Raw genomic sequence first — 26124 nt, forward strand, 5'->3', positions numbered from 1 at the left:
TAACAAAGCAAAAAGCAGATTAGGGTTGTATACCACATTAATCAATCTGATTTAGGCTCTCATATGGATGTGGATTCTCAGCTGCTGAATTTTTATTACATAGTGATTGCAGGACACCCTAAAAGTAGGTGCACACCAGTGCCCCTGGCAAAAGACCCCCACCAATCAAAAAAACTACAGACCTCAGATCGTGGTTTTATCATTTCTAGTTGTCAGGACCTTAAAGCTATCTGCATCACTTATTTGCTGAGGATTTCTAATCTTTCCAATGCAATCCTGCTGGACATCTTGTAAAAGAATCCTTAGCCTTGCCTGGATTCAGGAGGCCCCGTGATATCAATGGTGACTACATGGAAAGAACCAAAGCAAGGTTTGTATTTACCGGTAGCACATTTTTCTTGCTTTCTCTAAATGATTTTTACTTGAAGAATGTTGAGCTACAATGTTAGCGGACCTTGCATTTTCATAGCCTATGTTAGAAGTACTAGAAATAATATCCAGCCTATGTAGAATGGGTCCTGTGTGATCCTGTATATGTGTTTTTAGCATATTAGATAGCATAGCGTATTAGATATCAATGCAATAGCTTGCAGAAGACATATTTTATATTGATTTATAGTGCATATTATGCATATGAATAATTGTGCATAGCCTATACTAGCAGCCACTTCGAATGCTATCTGGCAGGAAATCATTGCGATCTGAAGTCTGCAGTATTATCCAGATTTTGCCTATAGGACATAGGAGTCCTTTAGAAGGCACTTATTTAAGGTATTACTATGTCACACAATATGATGCATTCCATGTTCTTTATTCTTCACATATTGTAATTAATGCACTTCAGTCTTTTATAGGACCTTGCTATAGTTATACTGTTCTTCATTCTGTGGTATGTTTTCATATTTTGCATTCATGCATTTTAAACCATAGCCCGAGGACTCCTATGTCTTTTATTCTCTTATTTTCTAATTCAGAGGTCCCCAACCCCTGGTCCTAGTGGTCTGCGGCCATCTGACAGGCGGACTGGCCGGTGCACCCACCAACAGGATCAGAAGAAGGACCCCGCTTGGGGGGTTACACCAGCCAGAGACACGGACCACATCTCCTGGAGACATCGTAGTCTCAAAGAAATAGGTGGGTTGTGTCTCTGGAGTGGACGGAATCTGGCATCATGAAGTCACTCTGGGGAGAATCTTCCCCTATAAGTGACACACGGCTCCCCGCACATGCACAGTTTGGAGTCCGTGCATTTAGTGGTTCACAATGTGCAAAAGTTTGGGGACTACTGTTATATATGATATGATTTCTATGGCCTTTGGTACAGCTACAGAGTATTGCTCCAATCAAACAGAATGCAGCTGTCTTGCATGCATTTTAGGTAAATTTGGCCAATCTAAAAATTTTATAAATTATACACCAGGGAACCATTGTCTATACCCTAACTATTACTCGTTTTGAAGGTATGGGGTTGCCATGATATACCACCACAACACCTTGATTATTTACTGGTCTAATACTTTACACCAAAGGTGGAGCAAGGGCATTATATCTATGGTCTCTGCCTGCTGACTAGTTTCCAAGAAAGGACAGAGAGGCAGAATGGAGAAGATTTGGGTAACTGCAATTTGACAAGCTTATTTTATCAGCAAAACAGCAAGAAACAGAAACACAAAGTGTAAGCCAAGAAAGAGGCACTGCAGGTACTAGAACATCTGTCTTTTTTAATTGGCCTAATGAGAGATTTTAAACAACTCTGAAGGCTTTCACAGCAGTGTTTCATTGCAGACATCACAGTTTGTTTACTCAGCCTATAAGACTTTTCCTGCAAGGAAAGTCATTCTCCATAGTGGTCACCATACGTTTTGGGCTTTTAAGATGGGGCGAGATTGAGCCTCTTGTTCATGGCACCAAATTTTAATCATCTGGCACAGATGAGTTCTTTGTTCTGTTCTACTTTAATGTTGGAAATAGGAAAGAAAGTCTTTAAATATGGTAATCCAGGCCTTGGAAAATTTGAAGGTAAGATGAGGACGACCCTTTTGTACCACAACTTTTATTTCCATACTCGTTACATGGCTACATTATGCCACTGTATGTATGTAATGTTCAAGGTTTTAGGTTACTTGAATGATATATTATTATATTATTATAAGCTAATTTCATGTCATGCAGCTATGCATTATTGAGTTTTCCATTACACGATTCATGGTTTCGTCAGTTAATGACATAATATGTACATATATCTAATAGTTTATTATTACCTAATTCTGTGCTATGTGTAGTTCACTCTAGAAGTAATTCTACATAATTTCCCATTTCTACATAGTTTCCCATTTCTGTGTAGTGTCATACAATGTATTATAAACTTTCCTTACTTCTTTATACTTAATTATAAATGATGTTGGTGAATTTATTTTACAAATTTTATTTTCAAAATTACTTTATAACATTATTACAGAGTATTCATATAGCGCCAACATATTACACAGCACTGTACATGTCCATAGTCATGTCACTAGCTGCCCCTCAGTGGAGCTCACAATCTAATGACCCTACCATAGTCATATGACATTATTACAGTACAAGGTCAATTTGGGTGGAAGCCAATTACCTTAACTGCATGTTTTTGAAATGTGGGAGGAAACCGGAGTATCCTGAGGAAACCCACACAAACACGGGGGGGACCTGCAAACTCCATGCAGATAGTATCCTGGCTGAGATTCAACTGTGGACCCAGCGCTGCAAAGGCCAGAGTGCTAACCACTGAGCAACCATGCTGCCCATATGCCAAGTGTTACAATAAATTTACTTATAAGCTGTTTTTTTATAGCCCAAACCTCCTCCCACCCTTTTGGAGAAAACATCATTGTTTTTTACTCACCTTTCCTCCAACACTGCAAAATATGTTTTCTAAGTGGTGTTACTTTTCAGACCTAAGATTTTCCTTTTCCTTTACCAAGAGTGAAGTCTGCAAAGCTACGTCACATACTACAACAGTAAAAGGATATGGGGTTGCCTAAAGATGTGCAGCAATAATATAGGTAGGGCATTTTCTTTTTGATTGCTCGGTATTGGATATTTTTTCTAATATATCGAATTATAATATTGATTGTGACACAAAAAATGTTTTAAATTCGATATGAATTGATTGGTTAACCAGTCAAAAAATGTCCCTGCCCGATTGATTTTCAATTGACATTCTGCCAAAAAATCACTTATAAATACAACTTCATCCAAAAATATTGCAAAGTGTATGGCTAGGTAAAGCTGACTGTATCAGACAAAACTATTTCAAATTATTTTAGATCTACCAACAGCATTGTATACCTGGGACCTGAGCACCTGCCTGAGTACTGAGATTTTACAATAAGATTGTAAACTGAATTGCCATTTCAAGGGTATGGCTTGATCTCTTCTGGCTTCAGGACTAATAGTATCATCCAATCTGGTAGATAGGGCGCGTACATCTGACCTAAGATTGGTAATCATTGCAGTGAATGTGTTCTTTATATCAGCTGCAGTTGAGGCCAGATCTGCAAGCGTGAGAGAGCGCTTCAGTGGGGGGTAGGAATATTGCTTAACGTCCTGGGAGCTGATTTAGTCCCTGCTCGTCCCATCCTGATCCGAGTTGAGCGCCCTCTTGGTAGCCAGGTCTTCAGGATCACCGCAGTGCATACTAAACATCTGGGGCAGATAGTAGATTTTTGACCCAGGAATATTGTGGCTGGCTTTCAGGACGGGTGTCCCTTTGTTATTTTTACCCATTGTGGCAGTAAAGCGGCATATGTTTCACCCCCCCCCCCATTTTATGGGTATATTTATTTCCATACACCACACTTCCCATGCTTTATTAGAGTACTGGATGACCATACTTCCTTTATTGCATAAGTGATAGTATTAATAATGCCATAAAACAAACAATGTAGAAACTGATTTGGCACGTACCATTTCCTTGTGGTTGGGATAGTATGTCTGCTCAATTAATGGAAATTTTTCAGCTCCCATCTTTTTATATGCAGCTATCAGTTGGGCAAACTGCAAAATATCATTTAAGATGATGTTAGAAAAAGTAATAATGTATAATAAAAACATTACAACACAATAGTTTAGAAACAAATATAGATTGAAATATACTTCACCCTCGCACAGGTAAACTCATATACACATGGATAAAGGATTCGTCAATACCAGTCCCTCCAGATTTACCCAAATAAAGACACTGACTGCGTGACATTGATTTAAATTGACCACAGCAGCCTTTTTTAAACAAACAAATCAATAAATAGCATTAAACAACAATAGACCAAACATAAACAATTAGTATTGACAAGAGAGGATCTTTGGGTGTCCACTAACCGTAACACATTACTCCACCAGCTTCACCCAGTTGGGTATATAACTCTCCTGACTTCCACCAAGAAATCAAGTTCCTGGTAGAGCCAACCACAGCCTGCTAAAAAGGAGCCCCATGATTAGCCCTTTTTGTCTGTATACCCAAGTCTTCTTGAGACCCCGAAGAACCCCTTTAAAATACTAAAAGTTATGGGCGGGTGGTACAGTTTCACCCGTCCAGCTAAATTTTCCAGAATAATCTTTCCGCAACCACATGCGGCTACTCCCATCCAGAACCAATCACATCACTGTATTACTGGGAAGATAAGGAATCACTGGCCATTGGGGTAGGGAATATTCCAACTCCTGTAGGGTAGTGGTCTTATGATTTGCTTATTGACCTGCCAGGATCTCTTTAAGGGAGAGCTCCAAGCAGACAGCTGAATACACAACAGAAACAAATATATACTAAATTTGAATTTGCCAAATGATTTGTAACTTGCGCAGCCACTCTTGTGATCTAGATGCCCATGCCAAATTGCAAAGCTAGGTAAATAACCTACAAAAAAAAAATATCTTCCTGATGGCACATTGGTCATGGTAATGGAACAAAATTACATTTAGAATGGATTGACAGTATGCATTGCTTTTATACGTGTAAACACACACACTTTTGTGTGTTATGGTTTGCTGCATTAAGTTTCATGGTTTGCATTGCACCACAACTCACGGTAGAATAGGACCTGTATTTACTCAATAACCCATGCAATGTGCAGGTGGTTCAAATCTGAAAACACTCTTGCACTAACATGGTATGCTGGAATGGCATTCAGACTACTGCAATGTGCTGAATTTTGTGTGTGCTACACATAGGTCAGGAAAGGCCTGTAAAGTATAATTCGCTTTCTCTTAGCAGTTGTAGAAAGTGAATAGTGAAGGTTTTTGGGATACTGGTATTAAATATGTATTAAACACACATGACTGTTATCGTTTTTTTTACAGATAATAGATGACTATGACCATGAACAATGACAAGACACATACTCCCAGCACTTACCACCCATGGCTTATCACAGAAGTTATAAATTGACTCCAGGGAGTTGACACTGGGGATTCCGGCATACTGCATGCCAATAATAAGGTTGCGGAAGTCTTCATTTTCTGCCATACTAAAGGAATGTTGTCGAATAAAGACAAAATCTGGACGAAATGACCTAGGCATAAATAGAAATATTGTATTTGTTAAAAGGGCACAAAACCAGAATGTACTATGATAATTTACCGGCAAATGTTTTTATAAGGGAATAAAGATTTCCAGTCCCCATGTGTATTGTTTTCCCTTCTATAAATTAGTTTTTATAACCTTGCAATGTGTCTTTGAAACTGCTTGAAAATTTGACTAATCAATTACCAAGCACAGTCCCTTGCCTTCATGATCATCATAGTCCTCTCCTCTTCTGACAGGGTCTAATTGTGCGGACCATGGTCCTCCACCCCTCCTGTTACCACCTTACATAAAATTTTTGTAGCAGTTCAGAAAGAAGTCATGGGCAATAGAATATTGTACATATGATCCCTAGGGAATATTTTTCGCAAGAAGGTGCTGCAATGACCAGAACTGATGGTGCCGTTGTAATCGAGCCCATTATAAGAAGAATGTCACCAGCACACCAAAACTATTTATAGGAAAGCAACATTTCCTATAAACTACAAATAACCCTTCTATTAGGCAACAGTGACAATGTCTTTTATTCATTTCTGTCCCTGGCCAACTTTTCATAAAGTTGATGCTGTACTGCACAAATATTACCTAATATCTTTAATATAATAAAGATAATTCTGATACCACACTTACCCTATAGGAAAATGTTTTGGTCTATTCTTTTTCTTTTCATGTATGTATAGTTAATTAAATGTATGTATGTATAGTTATAGTCATTTAGGTATAGTTTTAGTAAATTTCTATGTGGACTTAAGATCGGAAAGTCCACGTTGAGATTTAATAGTAGTGCATTTTCATAATGGCTGCTAAAAGAGATGCATCGAAGCAATGTAGACTAATAGTTCAGTGTTTTGACAATTATCTGGATTTGCACTGTTTCCCTCAGCAGGTCAACTATTGGCGATAGATAAATAAAAAATAAAAAATATTTGAAAAGTAGATACAGGTAGTCCCTGGGCTAGGGACATGCGACAGAGGTACATCCTCCTAGGTAGGAGCAGGACATCCCTGCTCGCTGTGTGCAAAATAAAGGCTTGAAGGGGGGAGGAATGCGGTTTGCATGACTTGCAGAAGAAATCTTTTGCTAACCACAGCTATGGTTGTGGGTGATCTTAGTGGCTGAGCTCTTTCTGCAGCCTCTTGTAACTCTTTAATGACCAAGACAAACTCTGCAGTTGTTTCTTTTTGCATATTAAAGCACAGCTTGCTCTAAAAATTAATGAATGTCTAGGCTCCTTAATATGTTGCCTAATATGTTGAGACAAATATCTGTCCTAATTCCATTTATTAAAATAACGTACCTGTTCCAACTTACATACAAATCCAACTTAAGAACAAACCTACAGTCCTCTATCTCGTATGTAGCCCGGGGACTATCTGTACCTGCAGATACCCATTGACAACAAATATATAAAGTTTTGATAAATAGTCCACAGATAGCTGATCAAGTCCACCATGTCACTGATTATTCAATTTGTGCAAAGTGAAGAGGATAGCACACAATCATTTAATTGGACTCACCGGACAACTTTGGTGCCATTCCGGAAGGTCTGCAGGTCCACAGCATAAGTCCCATCAGAATGAGCAACAAGATTTATTTCTGAAAATTCAGCCTGGGTTTAAAGAGAACAAAAAAAGATTAGGAAACAAGCCCAAGTATCTTGGGTTACAAGATACGAGGGGGTGCTGAGAAGTTCCTGGCTTTGCTCCCTTCCAGATGAAATAGAAAAATGAGTGTGGGGGCATATGACAGCCTAATATCTAACATGTGACTAATATGTAACTGTGCAAATATCTAAAACGTTTTTTTTCTTTTAGTGAGAAGCTGTGATGGCAGAGGCACAAGCAAGTTTCACGTCATTGGAGTTACGGGCCGTCATGAAGTTTTTGTTTCTCCAGGGAAAGTCAGTAAAGGACATTCACACTGAGATGTCACAAACACTGGGGGAGAAGTGTCCTTCCTACAGCACTGTCAAAACCTGGATATCTCGTTTCAAGACTGGGCATTTCACCGTTGAAGATAAGCACCGTTGTGGGGGCCCCCAACCTCAACTGAGCAGGCAACCTGCGATGCTGTCCATGAGCTGAATATCCACAAAAACGATCGCCCAGACACTTGACATCTCACGGGAGCGTGTTGGGTTTGTTATCACCACTATCCTAGACATGCGCAAGCTTTCAGCGAAGTGGGTGCCGAAATGTTTGAATGTTAGAAAGTGACCAAAGGGATCCTTTTTTGCAGGAAAATGCACCTGCGCACATGTCCAACATTGTGGCTGCCAAATTGAACACCCTGGGTTACCAATTGGTCCGTTATCCCCCCTACTCACCTGACCTGGCCTCTTCGGACTATTATCTGTTCTTGAATTTGAAGAAACACCTGAAAAGGCAACGTTTTGAGGACATTTTTGATGTCAAAGATGCTGCTGAGAGACTTTTGTTTAACGGTCTAGAAAAGCTGCAACTACACCGTACCAAGTGCATCAGTCTCAGGGGGAATATGTTGAATAAATGTGTTATTTCATACCTCTGGCTCTCCTATTTCTGGGCAAAGCCAGGAACTTCTCAGCACCCCCTCGTAAGACCCAATGGGCCTGCTTTATTAAAGCTCTCCAAAACTGGAAAAGATACACTTTAATCTGGGTGATCCAACAAACTTGGTATGGATCTGCTCCAAGACTGGATCAGATAGCAAATACCTTTATAGAAGTAATTTCCAGATTTGCTGGATCACCCAGGTTCATTGATGAAAGTGTATCCTCTCCTGCTTTGGCGAGCTTTATTATATCAGACTAAATGTCTTTATGTTCACAATAATGTATCTGGATGATAGGATCTCCAATTCCAAAGACCTGACCAAATGGTCCTATTGCTGTATGGAGGACCATCAGAACTCAAGCAACACCAGAGTCAGACCCAAGTCATGATATATGTTTTAGATTGATTTTTAATGTGTATAGTCCTGTTGATTTGATAAGACATGCTAAAATGAAACCTGGAAAGACAATGGGCTAGCCAGTACCACCAATCAAACCAAAAGAATTTCTCTATACAGGTGTAGATTTAAAATCTATCACTTTTAAAGGTAAATCAAACATTTTATGATACTTCCCCTCTTACCTGCTCAATTCGTATGTCATAGTCTCCTTGAACCTTCTTTCCTCTGAAACATTTTGACCTAAAAAACAAAAACAGAGGAAACCTAAGTATAAAATGCAACATGTGCACTACAAAAACATGTAGTACAGGAACATAACAAGCATTAAACCTTTCAAGGTACAGTACTATACCAATATAACATGAAATAATATGACAAATCGACAAGCAGATATCCTCCTAGGTGCAGGCACTTATCCACAAAAGTCACTTGGCTTGCTAATCCAGCCATACCACTTCTTCAATATGAGAAAACTTTACAGTTGTCTTGATATATCACCATGAGGTGCTCAGAGCTGGTGTTTTGGACTCTGCACCCATAAATATTGTGTTGAGGAAAAAGCCCCCTTCTCTATGTGATTACTGTCAAGTGAGAAAAGGTTTCGGCATTACGGCCCAGTGTCTTCCCAGATTGTTTTTGTAAACTGGATGGGAAGAAGCTGTAGGCTGGTGGCAGCCCTGTATTATGACTCAACTTTCCAGTAACCACCCAAAAAAGCCAGGTGGTTACTGAAAAGCACTGGGTGGTGCGTCCAGCTAAAAGGGGCTGGGGAGATTCTTGCAGCAAGTTAACCAGCATTTTCAGAAGGGGGCACAGTAATGGAAATTCTTTATACATTGCTACCAGAAAGTATAAGGATGATGACTGAATTTTCTCTTTTAGTTTTTAGTTAGTAAGTTGAGGAATTCAGTGGTGCCCCCCTTCCAGCTGCAGATTTCATTGAGAAATAGAAAACTTAATAGAGGCTGGATAACCAATCGCCAACATCATATAAAATACATAGCACAAAAAAAACATTTCTTAAATGAGAATTTTTTGTTCATTGAGGAATAGACAATAGTGTTGGTCGAATAGCTCACTATTCGATTCAGCAGCTATTCGCTCGAATATAGCAAAAAAATTCGGGTGGTCGAATGTCAAAGCCGAACACCAATAAAGTCAATGGGAGGAAAAATTCGGGTTTTTTTCAGCACGGTGTAGAGCTTCTACAGCCTCCAAACAGATGTAAAAAGATACATTATAAAAGGATACATAACACTATTACATACCCCTGTACTTCACATGAAGATTAAAGTGCACCTGTCACATCAATTTTAGGCTAAAGCTAGGTACACACTTCCAATAATTACTGTTAGAAAATGAACGATTACGACCGATCAACGATTATGCACGATTATACTTGAACAATCATATTGTGCACAATTCTGTACATGCTGTAACATTATGATCGTTCAAATATAAACCACCAACAGCGTCCACACGCTAGATACAATCGTTTGAACGATGCAGGGAGGGACATGTAAAGGAGAAAGTGTACCGCAGAAACATGCACGATCACTGAACGACCGTACACGATAGATAGTGAAAGATCTTCGACCAATCAGATCCACCGTGGCGGTCGTTCATTTCCAACGACAATCCTCGTTCGTCGGCATCCTTGGTCACTTTTTTTTGGCCAATCGGTCGTTCTAACGATAATTATTGGACGTGTGTATGGAGCTTTAGTCTACACGGACTGTTTCCCCAGCATTTAACCTGAGGCTTTTTAAAGCCCATGTTTGAAGTCCCCATGCATTCCCATGGGCTAATCTACACCAGGAACTCAATGGAAGGCTTTTTCAAGCGTTTTTAAGCTTTTATGAAAGCTTCCATTGAAAACAATGGGGGCTTCTTTAAACATTTTTAGCAGGACTTTGGAATCTGGAAGCCCCCTTTAATAAGGAGACTCCCAAATCTTCACCGCCCCACCCTGGGGAATGAGTACAGGGGTCCATAAATCCCCTTACTCATTCCCTGAAAGGGTTAAAATATAAGTAAAAAATAGGACAAGGTTTTAATGTTAAATTATTTTATTAATGTGTGTGTTTGTGTAATTTAACTTTTTTTTTTTTTTTTTTACAGGTTATCCCAATGACAGGATGATTTCCAGGGTTGCAATGAACACAGCCCTGGAAATCCTCCTGACAGTGAGGGATTGCAGGGCACTAGGGGTTAAATGAGGACAAGCCTCTCTATTCACCCCTAGTGTTCTGGCTGAGGTTTTACATTTCTCAGCCATTCAGCACTAGAGATGAATGGGGAGACTTGTGCCCATTCATCCCTAGTGCTCTGTGATTGGCTGAGAAATAGGAAATCCTGATGACAGCTCAAGCATCATCAGGATTTCCCTTTCCTCAGCCAATCAGGGAGCAGAGCAATCAGCAGAACTTTACAATGCTGACAGCTCTGCTCCCTTGATCGCGCCTGCAGCGCTAGAGGAGCTGTGACATGTATTACACATACAGAATACATGTCACAGCTCCTCTAGGGCTGCGGGAGTAATCAGGGTAATCAGTAATTGCTTGAGCTGTCATCAGGGTTTCCTATTTCTCAGCCAATCACAGAGCAGTAGAGGTACTGAATGGAGCTACGTATCTCCATTCAACCTCTATTGCCCTGGTATTGCCTGCGGTTACAGCTAATTGAAGGCAACCTGCTTTCAATTAGCTGTGACCGCAAAGTTCCCACGGTCCAGGAATCCCACAATGACATTATGATTCATAATGTCATTGTCGGATAACCTGTAAAAAATAAAAAAGAACAAGTTTAAAATAAAAAACACATACGAAATAAATAATTTAAAAAAATTTTTTTATTTTTTATCCTCCCGAATTTTTGCTGTCGAATCTCGTGTTTTTCGGGTCGGGTCTACCCGAATTTGAACAGCCAAATTCGGATCGAATATAGGGACAACCCAAATTCGAACATCAACACTAATAGACAACACATTGATCGATCACGATTGGCTCTTTGTCCTTTCTTCCTGTCAGTCTGTTCCCTGTTAGCATGGAAAGGGAAGAAAATAGGGAGAACCTAGGAAGGGGAAGGGTGGGGGTTATAGGATAGGTGGTCAGGTCATTACAGTCTTTAACAATGATGCCCCTACGGATGAGTTTGATCTTGGGATATGGAACTTTATAGCACCAAATTCATTTGTTCCCACCCCATTGGCATGTAATACTTAATCAAAGGTGACCACACCCCCTGAAAACAGTTCATGAAATTGGTAAGTATAGCTCAAAATTTTTCATTTACCAGCAACCAGGACATCTTTTGTTTAACCTGGGGTATAGTTGGGATAGTGAACCACCAGGACTTTGCTAGCACCATCTTAGCAGCAGGGAACAGATAGGTATGCAATAAATTGAGTTTTCATATGCCTGGATCATGATATAGGAGCTATGAGTACTTATATATTCTGGCTTTCTTTGTTGTCTATAAAATAAGGACATGTCCTTATGTCCTCTTGAGCTAGAAGAAAAAGTCCCGACAAGCTCAGATAATAATATTTTAGAACCATATTCATTATCAGCAGAGACAGCAGCAATTTTCTTGACTGATGAAATAAAACAGTCTGATTCCCATAAAGCCTGCAGTACCATTATACCTCACATACAGATCCAATTTAACCAGTGGGTGGAACATCCCAGACAATCGTATCTGTGTCTAAAGCCCAAGGCATTGAAGATATTCATCAAATGCAACATGGAAGAAACTTTAGCCAGATAACATAATATTAACTTTGCTGTTGCTTTGTAAAGTTAATAAAAGTGTGTAATTTAAAAGAGTGTAATACCATAAAATTATTTCAAAATAATATTATAGGATGTAGTCTGGAGGGTTACACAGACCTTTTTAAAACGTAACGGCAAATAAACCTAAATTATATTCACACAGATGGCATTCTGCATTTGTTTTGTGGAGCAGAGAACAATAAATGGCGGAATAAGCATGCAAGTGCTAGTGGGGACACTGGTCATGTGATTCCACATGCACTGTACATAATTTGAAAGGATGCTACTTAAATTACTTGAATGGTGAAAAAGCAGGAGAATAAATGCGCAATCCATAACATTTTATTGACGTAATGTAATGCAGACAAAGGGTCCATTGGGAGCATTGTATAGAAGTCATCTCATTTGACCTCTGTTGTGAAATGCATACCAGTACCATAATGGTAAGATTTCAAACAGTCGGCTATGGACAACTTTACTAAACATAAACTGAAAGGGTAAACAGGGCCTTTGTATGAAATAACTGGTGAACTGCTACACTCTATGGCTGAAAATATACGGCCATCTGAATATTACATCTACAACTATATAACCAAAAATTCAAATCCTCCAAAGTCCCAGTGAAGAGTGCTATTAATGCTACCGCATTTTAGAGAATTATGCATTTCCAACCTTGTGCCAACTTGTGTTCCTGCATAACTGTGTCTTCGTGCATCAAGCTAGGTTTATAAGGACCTGGTTTGAGGAGTTTGGTGTAGAGCGGGAGTGTCCAAACTTTTTGAAAAGAGGGCCAGATTTGGTGAGGTGAAAATGTGTGGGGGCCAACTATTCAGGGTTAGCGTAGGCCTGGTCTGCGCAGGTCACGCACAGCACACCCCTACCAGGGTGACATGAGGGATTCCCTGTGCAGAGTCTGGTGTCAGTGCAGGCTCTGTGCAGAGCACGTTCTTGGAATCAGAGTGGGTGTGGTCCATCCAGGTCCCGCACAGCACACGCCCACTATAATGACGTAGGGTATTCCCTGTGCACACATGGGGCTCCCATTCTGCCGATTATGCCTGCAGAGTAGCGGGCCGATAATTGCAATGCAGTTGATCAACTCCAATGAAACATAAAATAGTTTTTTTGTACGTGTATTTTATACTGTGGTCAACAGTGCTGGCAGGCCGCATATTATTGATTTTATGACAGACGCTGCGGGCCAGTGGAAATCTGAACATGGGCTGCAATTGGCCCCTGGACTGGACTTGCCTGGTGTGGAGGAACTTGAGTGGCCTGTTCAGACTTCAGGCCTTGACTCCAACCCTATACCTTTGAGATGACTTGGAATGCCAGTAGAAGGTCTACTAGTCCAAACAGTACCTGACTTCACAATGTTCTTTTGGCTAAATGGGCTAAAATTCTCATATACACACACTTTCCGAAAGTGTGGGGACTGTTAGAGCAACTCCATAGTTTTGTAAAGGTAGGTCCAACATGCGTATGTAGAAGTGACGGTCACATGTTTGGATAATACAAGATAGCTTTACTGTCCATCTTAGTGTAGATGTACCTGCAAATATCATTCTGAATGGTAAATATACAGCAGATATTTCACATTCCCCTTTCCAGCTTGATATTGATATTCTGCTAAAATGGCTTTTTTTTAAGCTGTGACAATGTCGGATCCTACTTTCTAATTTCACTATGCAGAACATGTTTGCATTTCTTTCTTCAGATTCTTGCATGATGATGGATCTGCTACTGCAGCAGTATCTGATTATGTGCCCTGAGTTCAGCTTTATTTTAAAATCTTTTTTATAAAAACATCAGTTACAAAACATAATTAGGACAAAAAGATAAAGTGGATCAATTGAAAAACAAAAATCATCGGCCAACTCATACTATTAAAAAAAAAAGTAACTGTCAAAATGATAAATCACTATAAGCAACCAGTTGCATCCAATATCAGCCTGTGAGCCAACAAATATACTAACAAAATACAGACAAAATGTACTGAAATTATATATATATATATATATATATATATATATTTATATAAGATCTAGTCATAGATATAAATTATAATGAATATATCTGCATTATTACAGAAATAAATGACTGTACATGATTACCAGCCGTGATGAGCTATTAATTATCTTAAAGTTCATGTATTTCGTAACTATATATTTTTTTGCAAACTATGATATCTAACTAAATATTATTACAGTCCTAGGGTCTCTGTATCCCCTGAGGAAGCCTATTTGGGCGAAACGCGTCGGGATAAGACCCCGCTCTCTGTCTTAAGAGCTATACGCAAGTCTGTAAAACAATTTTCTATATAGTGTTTATACAGTCCACTATCATATCAGTCCGTAACGGAAGCTTATTATTGCTTTTAAAATAATTGTTATTGTATATAAATAATAATAACCTTATACTGTTTTTTATATAATTATTGTAAACCTATGGTGCCTTTGTAGAAGCCTATCTCTTGCCTATCTCTAATGTAGTACAAATTTTGATACTGAAGGCTTTCGCACCCAATCCAGTTTGATTGGGATACCTTACCCCAAACATATAATTGATGTTCGGCTAGCTATAGATCTTTACTAGTCTAACATTTACTAACAAATAGCAAATGGAATAGAAATCCATTCCAGGTTTGCTGGATCACCCAGGTTCACTGATGAAAGTGCATCCTCTCCAGCCTTGGAGAGCTTTATAAATCAGGTCCATAGAATCAGCACAGTGATGACATATTCTTTCCCTCGCTCTGCTCTTTTCTCCTGTAAGAAAGTTCCTTGCCATCCTAGCCAGCACTGCAGCACATAAGATTAGACCCTAATGCAGTTCCACCCCCGCCCAGTCAGAATGATAAAGTCAGGGGACAACCAGAGGCTAATAATAGGTCAGGTAGTTACATTAGTTGTATTATAAATATATCTCATAATTTCCTAATGAACACATAACCGCAGTAATTGGTGTTTTTACTTCTGCCTGGAATTCAGGTTTATAATGTAATTAGCGGTCTTCCTTGAAAACGTATGAGACTAATAACCATGCATTTGTGGAGGTTATTAATCCCACGCTGCCATTAAAGCAGGGAGATGTTATATGTGCATTTCTTCTTTTATTTATTTATTGGATTTTTATTTAATGTTTTCTTTCCTTCTGTTTTGGTTTGTTTCTATTTTTCTAACCATTAATATTTGAACATTGCGGTTGAATACGTAATGAGTTTATGCTGTTTATTTTGTAAAGTGGATTATCAAACTGCTTTACTTAGCTTAGTGAATGTGAGAAAATTCCTTTTTTTATTTGCACAATTGGATAGTTGAAATCAGCAGAGCTTCAGCTTATCCTCCAAGCTAAGTGAAAATTCCTATATAGGGTTATAATTCACTTTGCTAAGTTCACCATGGAATTTTTCAGTGAATGTCTGATACACTCCTTTATAAGTACACCCCTTTTTGTTACTTTAAAAAGGTGTAAAATTGGGAAAAAATGCTTATTTTTTTTTAGAAAATGACTTTGTATTGCTCTGTACTGGACTCATTATTTTAGTGCAATTTTAAACAGAATAAAATATAAAGCACCAAAGAATTTAAACATCCTGTTATCTATGCTAACAATATTTTAGTTTAAACTAAGTAGAAAAATAATTGTATTTTTTGGTATATTTTTGTCTATAGATTATATTTTTATATACAGTAATTTTAACATGACGATTATTACCAAATAAATCCTTGTTTACTACAATCAAAAAATATATGTGTAATACGTCTTATGTAATGACAAAGCTAGTGCAGAATAAACTTTCATATCAGAAATGTGAAAATTGTCAGAGTTTGCCAGTTTTGATGTTTTTTCAATCAGCCAAGCAGAGGTATGGGTTTGACTTCGGTTTCAAAATACAAAATGGTCACAGGAATACTGTCTGGGCTTATTGCCTGATATTTACATTAGTTACAAGCTTGTAAGCAATGTAAATATCTGGCTTAAAAGCCAGTTGTGAAAGTAAATAGTTGGCATTGTTCCCATTGGTTGGTGGTTGTTAGGGGGCAGGGTCATCGCTAACAAACACTAGCCAATGGGAGTGCTCACAGTTATTTACCTTGGCAATGGTCTTGGAAGCGTGATATTTACACCAGTTTTAGGACTGTGCCCCATTCAATTTTTGGGCTATAAATTACTTTACACTGAATGAGCTAACAAATGCACAAATACAGTCAGATTTAAATCAGAACTTTGTGCATGCTTAATTGTAGCCTTGGTTTACCAAGGTAGTCATTATACTATCCACAGACAATAAAACAATCAATTATAAAGTAAACAAGAAGTAAAATTTATTTCGATGGGTCACTTATTGGGTCATTACTAACCAGATTTTTGCACCTCAGTTGTTAAGTGATCCTCCTGTTGGTTGAGATGAACAAGTGTTGTATATTTTATACAAACAATCTTGCAAATGCGACCGATTGCTTTCTGACCTTCTCTCTAAATCTAATCATATTGGAAAAACAATATTTGGAGCAAATGTGTAATTGAATTCTGATCAGAAGATCCATCAAATAAGGTAATTGAGTACAAAATTCACAGCGGATTTGTCAGTGTGTACCCAGCGATAGTCCGTCCTTCTGAAATGATTATTGTCAGAGATAGCCAGCAATCAAATTACCAGCATTGGGAGCGCTGATATTCCTCTTTTGTCAGGTTTCCTTTAAGTAAAGATTTCTAGGGTCAAGGTTTGTGTGTAAATGAAACCAGTCCTGTTCATACCTGAGACTTCATGTAATTGCTAAAATAAGCATCACATGCCCAAACACATCTCAGAAGGATCATTCTAGGAGAGAGCACCTCGGAATAACCTTATTTATGCAAATTGGACACAGCTGTATGTAAATTATTCCATTAGTATGTAAATGAGCAGAGCTATGTCTACCTTCTGTACAAGTCTTGCATGGTCAAACCTTAGGCACAATGCCACCAAATTAGAATTTGTAATGATCTGCTTTCCCAGCATCTGTGCAATATGTGCTTTAATATTTTAAACTTGCAATATTAAAAATGTTCAAGGGCTTATTTACAAACTGTAAAGAAACTATGTTGGGAATTCTTTGTGCCACTGATGTTTCATATCCAACATAAAAAATTAAACTACACGCCTTAAATGATTTATGCAGACTCATCTCAAAAAAGACCACTGTGCTTATCTTTAAAGTCTTGACTTGGAGAGGCCCCGAGCTGCAGCAACAACCACAAAGTGTATCCATTCAGCATGGTAGCAGTCGTGATTCAGAGCTTTGGGAGTGCTGAGTCAACCACTAAACTAGAACAATGTGTATATATGGGCAGCACGGTGGCTCAGTGGTTAGCACTCTGGCCTTTGCAATGCTGGGTCCCACTGGACACTATCTGCATAGAGTTTGCATAGAGTTTGCCTGGGTTTCCTCCGGATACTCCAGTTTCTTCCCACATGCAGTTAGGTTATCCGGCTTCCCCCCAAAATTGACCTTAGACTGTATTAATGTGACTATGGTAAAGACATTAGATTGTGAGATTCTTTGAAGGACAGTTGGTGGCATGACTTTGGACAGTGCTGTGTAATATGTCACCGCTTTATAAATACTGTGTAATAATAATGTAAGTGCCTTTCAAGCCTAATACAGAACTTTCACAACTACAGACCTGGGGGTAATGCCGCCAGAATCATATTAGCCAATGGCCACGATGGGTTTACCAATAGGTAGAGCAACTCCTGTAAACATATTAGCATGTATTTACTCGGCTGCTATAAAAACAGCCATCACTATCCGTATGAGTGCCTTTTACATTCCTGGAAAACTCCTTCAACTTTCCATGTATAGAACCCTACACTGTCTTATGGTAGATATGTTTTAGTGTTGTCATGCTGTAGTCACTACCTGACCTTACCACATGGTTAAAAAAGAAACTGTCAGCTGGTCATTGGGGGCAAAGTGGAAGTTCCTCTAATAGCTTGCCCCCTCAGTAAGATATATTCAGGGATTCAACCATGCCAAGTCTCTGCTTGATGAGTCAACCATCAATAAGCACTGGTGTTGGATAACATTGGAGCTAATGTGGGTGGATGACATCATGGCAATGTTTGGGACTGGCAAACAAAAGCTCAGACCCAAGAATTGAACGATGGTAGAGATTGCATGCTCCTATACGCCACAGTCTACGACTTTTAACCCATCTTCTGATAATTCTGCACTGGTACAAGCTTGGATGTGCTCTTGTTCTTTCAGTCACCTGCCAAACTTTCTCCCCGATTGCCAGACCTCGGACTTGAACTAGACCAAACATCTGATTTGTCTGTCAGATATTGCCAGGTAGTCTGTCCCAAGGTCTAAAGCAAGGGAGATTTTCTGAAGTCAAATCCAACCCCATCATAAGTGGCTCTTGTAAAAACGCATTTGCCCAACTTCAGCTAGGCTGACAGCCATTTGTTGTACTTAGGTGACAGAGCAGTGCAGGATTACATGCTGAGGACAACATGCTCGGTACATGGTGAAGAAGACTCCACCTGTGCACCAACCCCTAGGATTGGCACTAATAGACTGATAGCTACAAACAGTATCTCCATCATGCTTTAAGGGGTACATGGCCATGTTCGAGTCATTTTCTGTTTGGCTTTCCTTCTTGACAACATAGCTTTAACAATCTAGCCATACCTACATAATTTCCAATGAATTATAAAAAAAGCAGCCCTCTTCTCATGTCCCTACTCTTCTTCATCCCTATAACTAGCAGCTTCAGGTTTAAGGATGCAGAACACGGAAACAGTGGTTGGCTGTTCAAGCACGTGAATGTGGCGTGCAAATTTAAGTGGTGTGGAACAATGAATATACAGGGAAGTGTACAGAATGTTGTAATATAGAAAAGGAAATGTACAGCAATGTGTACAGAATGGGTAAATGTGGAACAGGGAGCACAGAATGCAATATATAGGATGGGGCGGTCTGGAATAATCATGCAGTGCAGCATAAATAATAATGTAGTGCAGGTAGCCTTGGCACCTTCATCCTAAAGTAACCCCCTATGTATCACATCCACTATCTATATCCCCCCTAAGATGGAAACTTTCAGCTCGCCAGATAAGGTACTTATAACTGGTATTCATTTGCACTTATCAAACAAAAATAACAAAACACTGAGTATACAGAGCATATAAAAAGGAAGCAAAGTATAAAAGCACATTCATATTCAAATGATTTATGTGGCTGTTTATTTGTGAGTTGTGCTTAGCATAAAACATACAGTTTCATAATATTAGTAATAGATTGGTGTGGGCTGAGGTGCAAATAGCAATTTGCAGCCTTAACAGAACCTGTTTAGCTCTGACCTTTTTTTTATACCGTTGGTTATTCACATCATTAGGGTTTGGTTTATTTCTACAAGTCTGCCTTTGTTATTTGCAATTGAATAAAACAGACCATGCTTGTTGCATTTTTCATGGTTTCTCTTTAACCTTGTGTAGGAGACTTGAACTTCTAATTCCACCCAATAACGGTTACAGTTACCTATAAATAGGATGCAACTGGCACAAATACAACACGTACATTAGCTGCATCAATCAGAAATCAGCCTTCATTACAGAGTAACCTTCATACAGGACAAACCTGACATTGTCCTGATTAAAGAACCTTATCATTCTCTCTAATGCAGAGTATTGAAGTGTCTGGAACAGAAGACGTCCATTAAGCTAAGATGGAACTAAACATACCCCAACAATTGTGGCAGATTAAAAAATAAACTCACTTAAAGACAGCTGTGTCAGTAGCTGTTACTATATTACAGGAAGGATTATTAAAATGTGTGTATTGTAGTCAACCAAAGCAAGAGGAGACATTGGAACAGAGACTTAAAAATATATCTTTTATGATGACTGTAGGACACTATCTGTATGAACGTTGTATGTTCTCCGTGAGTTTTCCTGGGTTTCCTCCGATTTCCTCCCACATCCCAATAATATGAAGATAGGTTTTTTGGCTTTTCCCAAAAATGAACCTAAACTGTTAGAATGACATATGACTACCCGGGAAAATTATTGGCAGCTACTCTAAGGGACAGTTGGTGAAATGTATATGGGCTTTGTAAAGTGCTGTGTAATATGTTGGCACCATATAAATACAAGATAATAATATATCAATAAAAAGTAGTAGGGCTAAGTTTGAATTTGCATCAGGTAAGCAGCTCTTGATGGCTTGCATCTTGCCAGCAATCTGGCCTCCTATATTGAATCACTCACTGCCCCCCATTTATTCCTAATGGTCTGCCATCGGTGGGGCACTACATGTAGCGTCTCATCCAAAAAAGCAGTTAAGGAGCATAAAAAGTGGTAACCTCATCGCAACCTTACTGCCAGTCTGAACATAGCCTAAAGGTACTGTTTTGGCAAAGAGAATATATTCTTTAAACAATGGCCCTGTTTTATTAAAGCTTTCCAAGACTGGAAAGGTCTACACTTTCATCAGTAAAGCTGGTGATCCAGCACACCTGGAATGGATCTGGGTCCAGGATTCAAAACCATTGCAAATGATTTTGATGAAATCCATTCCAGGTTTGCTGGATCACCCAGCTTCACTGATAAAAGTGTATTCTCTCCAATCTTGGAGAGCTCTCATAAATTGGGCCCAATTTATCAAAGTAGGTTCATGTCTACTAAATAATTCAGATCAATAATCCCAATAATCCATGGTTTCCCTAGGTAGAAGCTTGCCCTACCCCTGCTGCAGCAGATCAGCAGTAATCAAAGTTCATGTGCACTCCCTCCATATGAAAACCGATCACATAGGAACAGTTATTTGGCACAGGCGAGGTGAGCCACAAATTATTTTCTAGTTTAAAACTTGAATTTCTTGAACTTGGGTTTATACTGATATCTGGAACCACAAAAAGTGAATATGTATCCTCTCCAGCCTTGAAGAGCTTTATTAACCTCCAAACCGTTAAGCCCGTACTTTTCCCATCAAAAAAAAGTTACTATTATCGAGAAGCCCGTACTTTTCTCACTGTATAAAAATACAGTGAGAAAAGTTCGGGTTTAGCGATCACTTACCTGGTCCCGCTGCGATCATCCATCCGTCGTGTTCCAGCGTCGTCCTCCAGCGTCGGGTGTCCTCTCCTTAGAAGAAAAAGCCGGCCGGCTTCCTCTCCCTCCGTTCTGTCCAGCGTCGATCGCTGGATAGAAAAAAAAAAAAATACTCTCCTTCTCCCTCCGCTCCTCCGGACACGTCTGTCCTCTTCTGTCTTCAGCCGGCGAGTGCAGTGACGATCACCGGGGTTTCCCGGTGACGTCGCTGCATGCGCCGGTGCGGGAGGAAGGTGGGGCGGGAAATTCGAAAAATTTTGTATTGAGTTCCTTTGCATTGAACTCAATACAAAAAAGCTGTATTGAGTCCAATACAAAGAAATCCTTATATAATATATATATAATTGTATTATATATATATATATTATATAAGCTACTGTACAGTTACATTATACACTATTTTTTTTTTTTTAAAGGTTTTTTTTTATGTTTTATAAAAAAAAAATGTATTATTAAATTTATAAAATTTTGGACATATTTCGGTAAGTTATGCGGTAATTCGGTGAATTATAAATAATTATTGAGTAATTCAGTGAATTATAGCCTACAATCGAAAATAAATTTCCATGCAAAAAATGTAACACTTTTTGCATGGAAGTTTGGAAAGAATTAGAATACCCGGCGTTCGCGTACGTGTCCCTCGGCGATTCCTGATGATGTCCGTGCGTGCGCCCGTCGATGGGGGTCGTAGCGGGAAATTCAAATATTTTGTATTGGATTCAATACAAAGTTCTGTATCCAATCCAAAACAAAATAATAGAAAATATATTTATGTGGTTTTGTCTATAGGTATGTGACGGACACTAGGGAGGTGTTTTAGAAAAATATTACTATACAGTATACCGAATTATCGCATTTTCAGTATTTTTCATTTATTTATGTATTCGTGTTTAAGCTGACTTTTGTGTATTTTAATTTTATTAAAAGTATTTTTTTTTTACATGATTGTGTGTTTCAAACATTTTTTATATTCATGATATCTACTAGAACCCTGTTCGGACATATTTCTGTAAGTTACAGGTCTACAATTTAAAAAAAAAAAAATTCATTAAAACCTGTAACGCTTTTGGAACAGAAACCTAGACATCAGTGTAACGCCCAGGTGGTTAAATCTGACCCATTGTATTTAAACATCTGTTTCTAACAGTAATTATAAATCATACAAAAAAGCTTTACACAATCAAAACATTTCTTTATGACTTTTCATATATTTCTCCTACCATTCCAAGTGAAAGTACTATGTTTCTAAACATTTTCACAAGGTCAAAATATTTTGTATAAAAACAAAGTTTGATGCAGAATAAACACTGTATATGTAAATACAAAATCTATGGCAGTAGGCTGCCACCTGGTGGTCATATTGGAACTAACTTCAGTAAAATATCAAACAAAAACAAGAACAGTATTAAAAACAATAATATTAATAGTTAATATTAGAGTATGAAAAATCACACATTTATCCAATGGTTACGTTTTAGGATTTATGTTGTTTTGAGCATTTCTATAAACCTTCATTTCTATATTTGCACTTCATTTCTATAGTGAAACTCATCTTACAGACACAAATTGACCTTATATATGGTAAATACTGTGAAACATCAACAAAACATGTCACAAAACATGCAGAATAAAACCGAGTATGTGATGTATTAGCAAACAATACATGTATAATTGATCAGTAAAGAAGTAAATTTATCATTGCTAATTTCTAGGATCCACTGATCATCCTTCTTTTAATCTAGGGGATTGTCATTCTCATTAGGGAGACTCAGAAAGTAGTAGAGGAGAAAGTTAAACTAAATACAGATGTCAAATTTCAGTGGAAATTATCTTTAATGATTCACTTGAGCGACAGAAGAACAAATGTGCTGTATGCACAGATCTATGAAAAGGCACCCTGCTGTGTCCTCCTCCATAGGAAATTAAATACTGTAAAAACAAACAGATGTAGAGCTCCTATTTCAGGTTTAATGTAGAATTCCCAACTTTAAAACTTCTGGGAGAGTAAAAATATATTATAAAAGATATGAGGAGAAATATGTCTGGGTTTGCTTGTCACTGGTGGACCAGTCACTAGAATTTGCCTATTAGTGCCAAATCTTATTAGACACACCCACCTAAATTCGATCCCACCCCTGCTTGAGCTTGGTTACACCCCTGCTTGAACGTGGCCACACCCCACTATCTTGTTGCAGCACATTACGTTTTACTGCTTGTAAATACTTAAATACTTTGATGCCCAATATTATTGCTGTTTGTGCCCACGCTTGAGATATTTTCTCTGTCTTTTATGATGACTGTTGTCACCTCAGCAGCAAATGTGCTGAATCCAATATGTTACAGTTGTCCCCAGAAACAAAAGGTAAGGGGAACCTCCCACTGGTAACATTTATTCTATGTGACAAATGTCTAAAAGTTGATCGCCCCTTTGTAGGTTTGTCTGTATGTGAGGGGAAATCTTCCCAACTAGATTCAAACTGCAAAGGAATTCTGCCAGGGGATGGCAGCAGGGTATGGCTTAAAACACAATTTAACTCAGCATTCACCAACCAGTGGTCTGAGAGAAAATTTTGGTGCCCCCCATTTGGGTCCTTCTACTGACCCCACTGATTCCCCCCCCTGATTTCCCCCAGCCCTGTGATACTGCCCCCCAGGATGTTGAGCAAGCAGGTCTGAACCTGCGATGGGAAAGTGGGGGGGTTCTGGCATCATAATGTCACTCTGGGGAAGTTTTTTTCCCTTTAAAGCTGCATACAGACGTGCATGTATTGTCGTTGGAGAGGACCTAAAGACTAACGACTGCACGATGCATGAACGAGCACTGTACATACAGCACTGTTCTGCCTTATGGAGAGGGGAGAATGGTGGACCGCCCCCCTGCTGTGCGCTCTCCCCCTTCCCTTGCATTAGGATTGTTGGTCGTCCATCGTCCGTGGACTCGCCGGGACGGACGTTCAGATGATGGACGTTGTACACATGCCAGATTCTCGTCCAATATCGGCCCAGAGCCGATTATCGGGCAGGAACCTTTGGACGTGTGTACGTAGCTTAAGTGACACACAGCTTCCCATGCATGCGTGGGATTTAAAATATGAAGGTAGTGATCCCTGAGGTCCGAAAGGTTGGCGACAACTGATTTAACAATGGCAGTAAATGGATGGTGCTGCAGTCTGCAGGCACCGGTATTGTAGGTTCAGGTATTGAAAAGTATGTAGGGATACTGAGCCAATGTATGAAATAATAAATAAAAATGTCAATTCTCTCCAATAACCAGAAATGATTTCTTGCCATGTACACAGATCTGTATGTCATATACAAAAACCTGTATAATGTCTATCCCATGTACACATATGTGTATGCCATGTAATCAGACATATATATAGTGTGCTCAGGCTTGAATAATCTGCCCTCTATGCCATGTACACAGACCTCAATGCCTTATGCATAGACTTGTATATTGTGTACACATTCATCTATATTCAAACTCCGGCCTTTAGGCCAGATAGGGCCTAGCCGGTAGTTCATTCCGGCCTAACGCCCCCTGGCCGATCCGGCCTAATGCCGGCCGGCAACCCGCGGCTGGCGGATCAGCCGGGGGCGCATTAGGAACTACCGGAGCCATCTCCTGTGGCTCCCCTATTTATCGCGCCCAATGTTAATACTTCTGCCGCTGCGGTAAATAGGGAACGTTCCCTGAAGGGAAATCCCTTCCCTCCACAATGCATACGGAGGAGAGGGATTTCACTTCAGGAGGTGTTCCCTGGTGATGGGCTGAGCCATTTGGGCGAGACTCAGAGCCCAGCCTACTGTGCTCCCGCCCACCCCTGAAATGGCCTAGTGCCCATAAATGTTTGCCGACCCCTGATCCATGCAATGTACACAAGCGTCTATGTAATGAATGCATACTGACATGTAATGTACACAGACCTGTATGCTATGTAAGCCTGGGTCACAATCTTGGAAGAAAAAAGGGGAAAGGGATGCAGTACATGTAAAGAATAATTGGTTGTAACATAATTAAAAATAATTATCACTTTGCCTGGGAAATTTCACTTAGCTTAATAAATAAGATTATTCTCTCTGAATTTAACCACCCAACTCTGTGCAAGAAGAAATCCTGTGTTCTGTGGATTTCCTTGCACGTTTGGGTATTTTTTGCAAAACAATCACCGCATTCACTAAACTAAATAAATTATCCCTCACAAGGTGATGATTCACCCAGATAAGTGAACAGCCTAAGTTCCATTAATAAATCACACTCATAGTTAGAATAACAGCAAATGTTCTCTGTGCATCAACATATCTGCCAACATTGCTGCTGCAGTCAAGAAAAAAAACACAGAGAAAAGCACGTAATGCAAAGCTTTCATCTGGCACGACTCCTGTATCTGTTTCAGCCTCTCAGCAGTAGTGACACAAAATCGGTCATCGTAGTCCAATTGCTGGCCTGTGTCCCATATCACTGTGTTATACATCCTTTATCTTTTATGTCAAAAAAGAAACCTGGAAGATGAAAGATGAGTCCAAATACTTTTATGTGCGCAAGCAGTACATAGATCAGGTATGAATATACAAAAAATAATTTAATTGGGCATTACACACATACATTCTATTTTTATTTATAACAATGAACTTTTATGCATTTGTGGATCATTTTTATGTATTTTTGTATAAAACTCTATTATTTTCAGCATATCCTCTACTTTATAGGGTGGTTTTATGAATCAAAATCAATTATGCAGTCTGTGGCTGAAAAAAA

The 26124-nt window shown here is 39.0% G+C and overlaps 1 protein-coding gene across 1 annotated transcript in view; it reads right to left on the reverse strand.

Moving 5' to 3' along the window:
• SYN2 (synapsin II) overlaps positions 1–26124 on the reverse strand; it is a 193362-nt gene that overhangs the window by 67764 nt on the left and 99474 nt on the right. The window contains exons 2-5 of the mRNA XM_072420996.1: positions 8675–8732; positions 7076–7167; positions 5390–5546; positions 3946–4035 (exon numbers count right to left, since the gene is read on the reverse strand). Of these exons, the coding sequence (XP_072277097.1) occupies positions 3946–4035; positions 5390–5546; positions 7076–7167; positions 8675–8732 (397 nt within the window). The remainder of the gene's footprint in view (positions 1–3945; positions 4036–5389; positions 5547–7075; positions 7168–8674; positions 8733–26124) is intronic.

This window comes from Pyxicephalus adspersus, chromosome 8, assembly GCF_032062135.1.
Source record: "Pyxicephalus adspersus chromosome 8, UCB_Pads_2.0, whole genome shotgun sequence".
In the NCBI taxonomy this organism is placed as follows: Eukaryota; Metazoa; Chordata; class Amphibia; order Anura; family Pyxicephalidae; genus Pyxicephalus; species Pyxicephalus adspersus.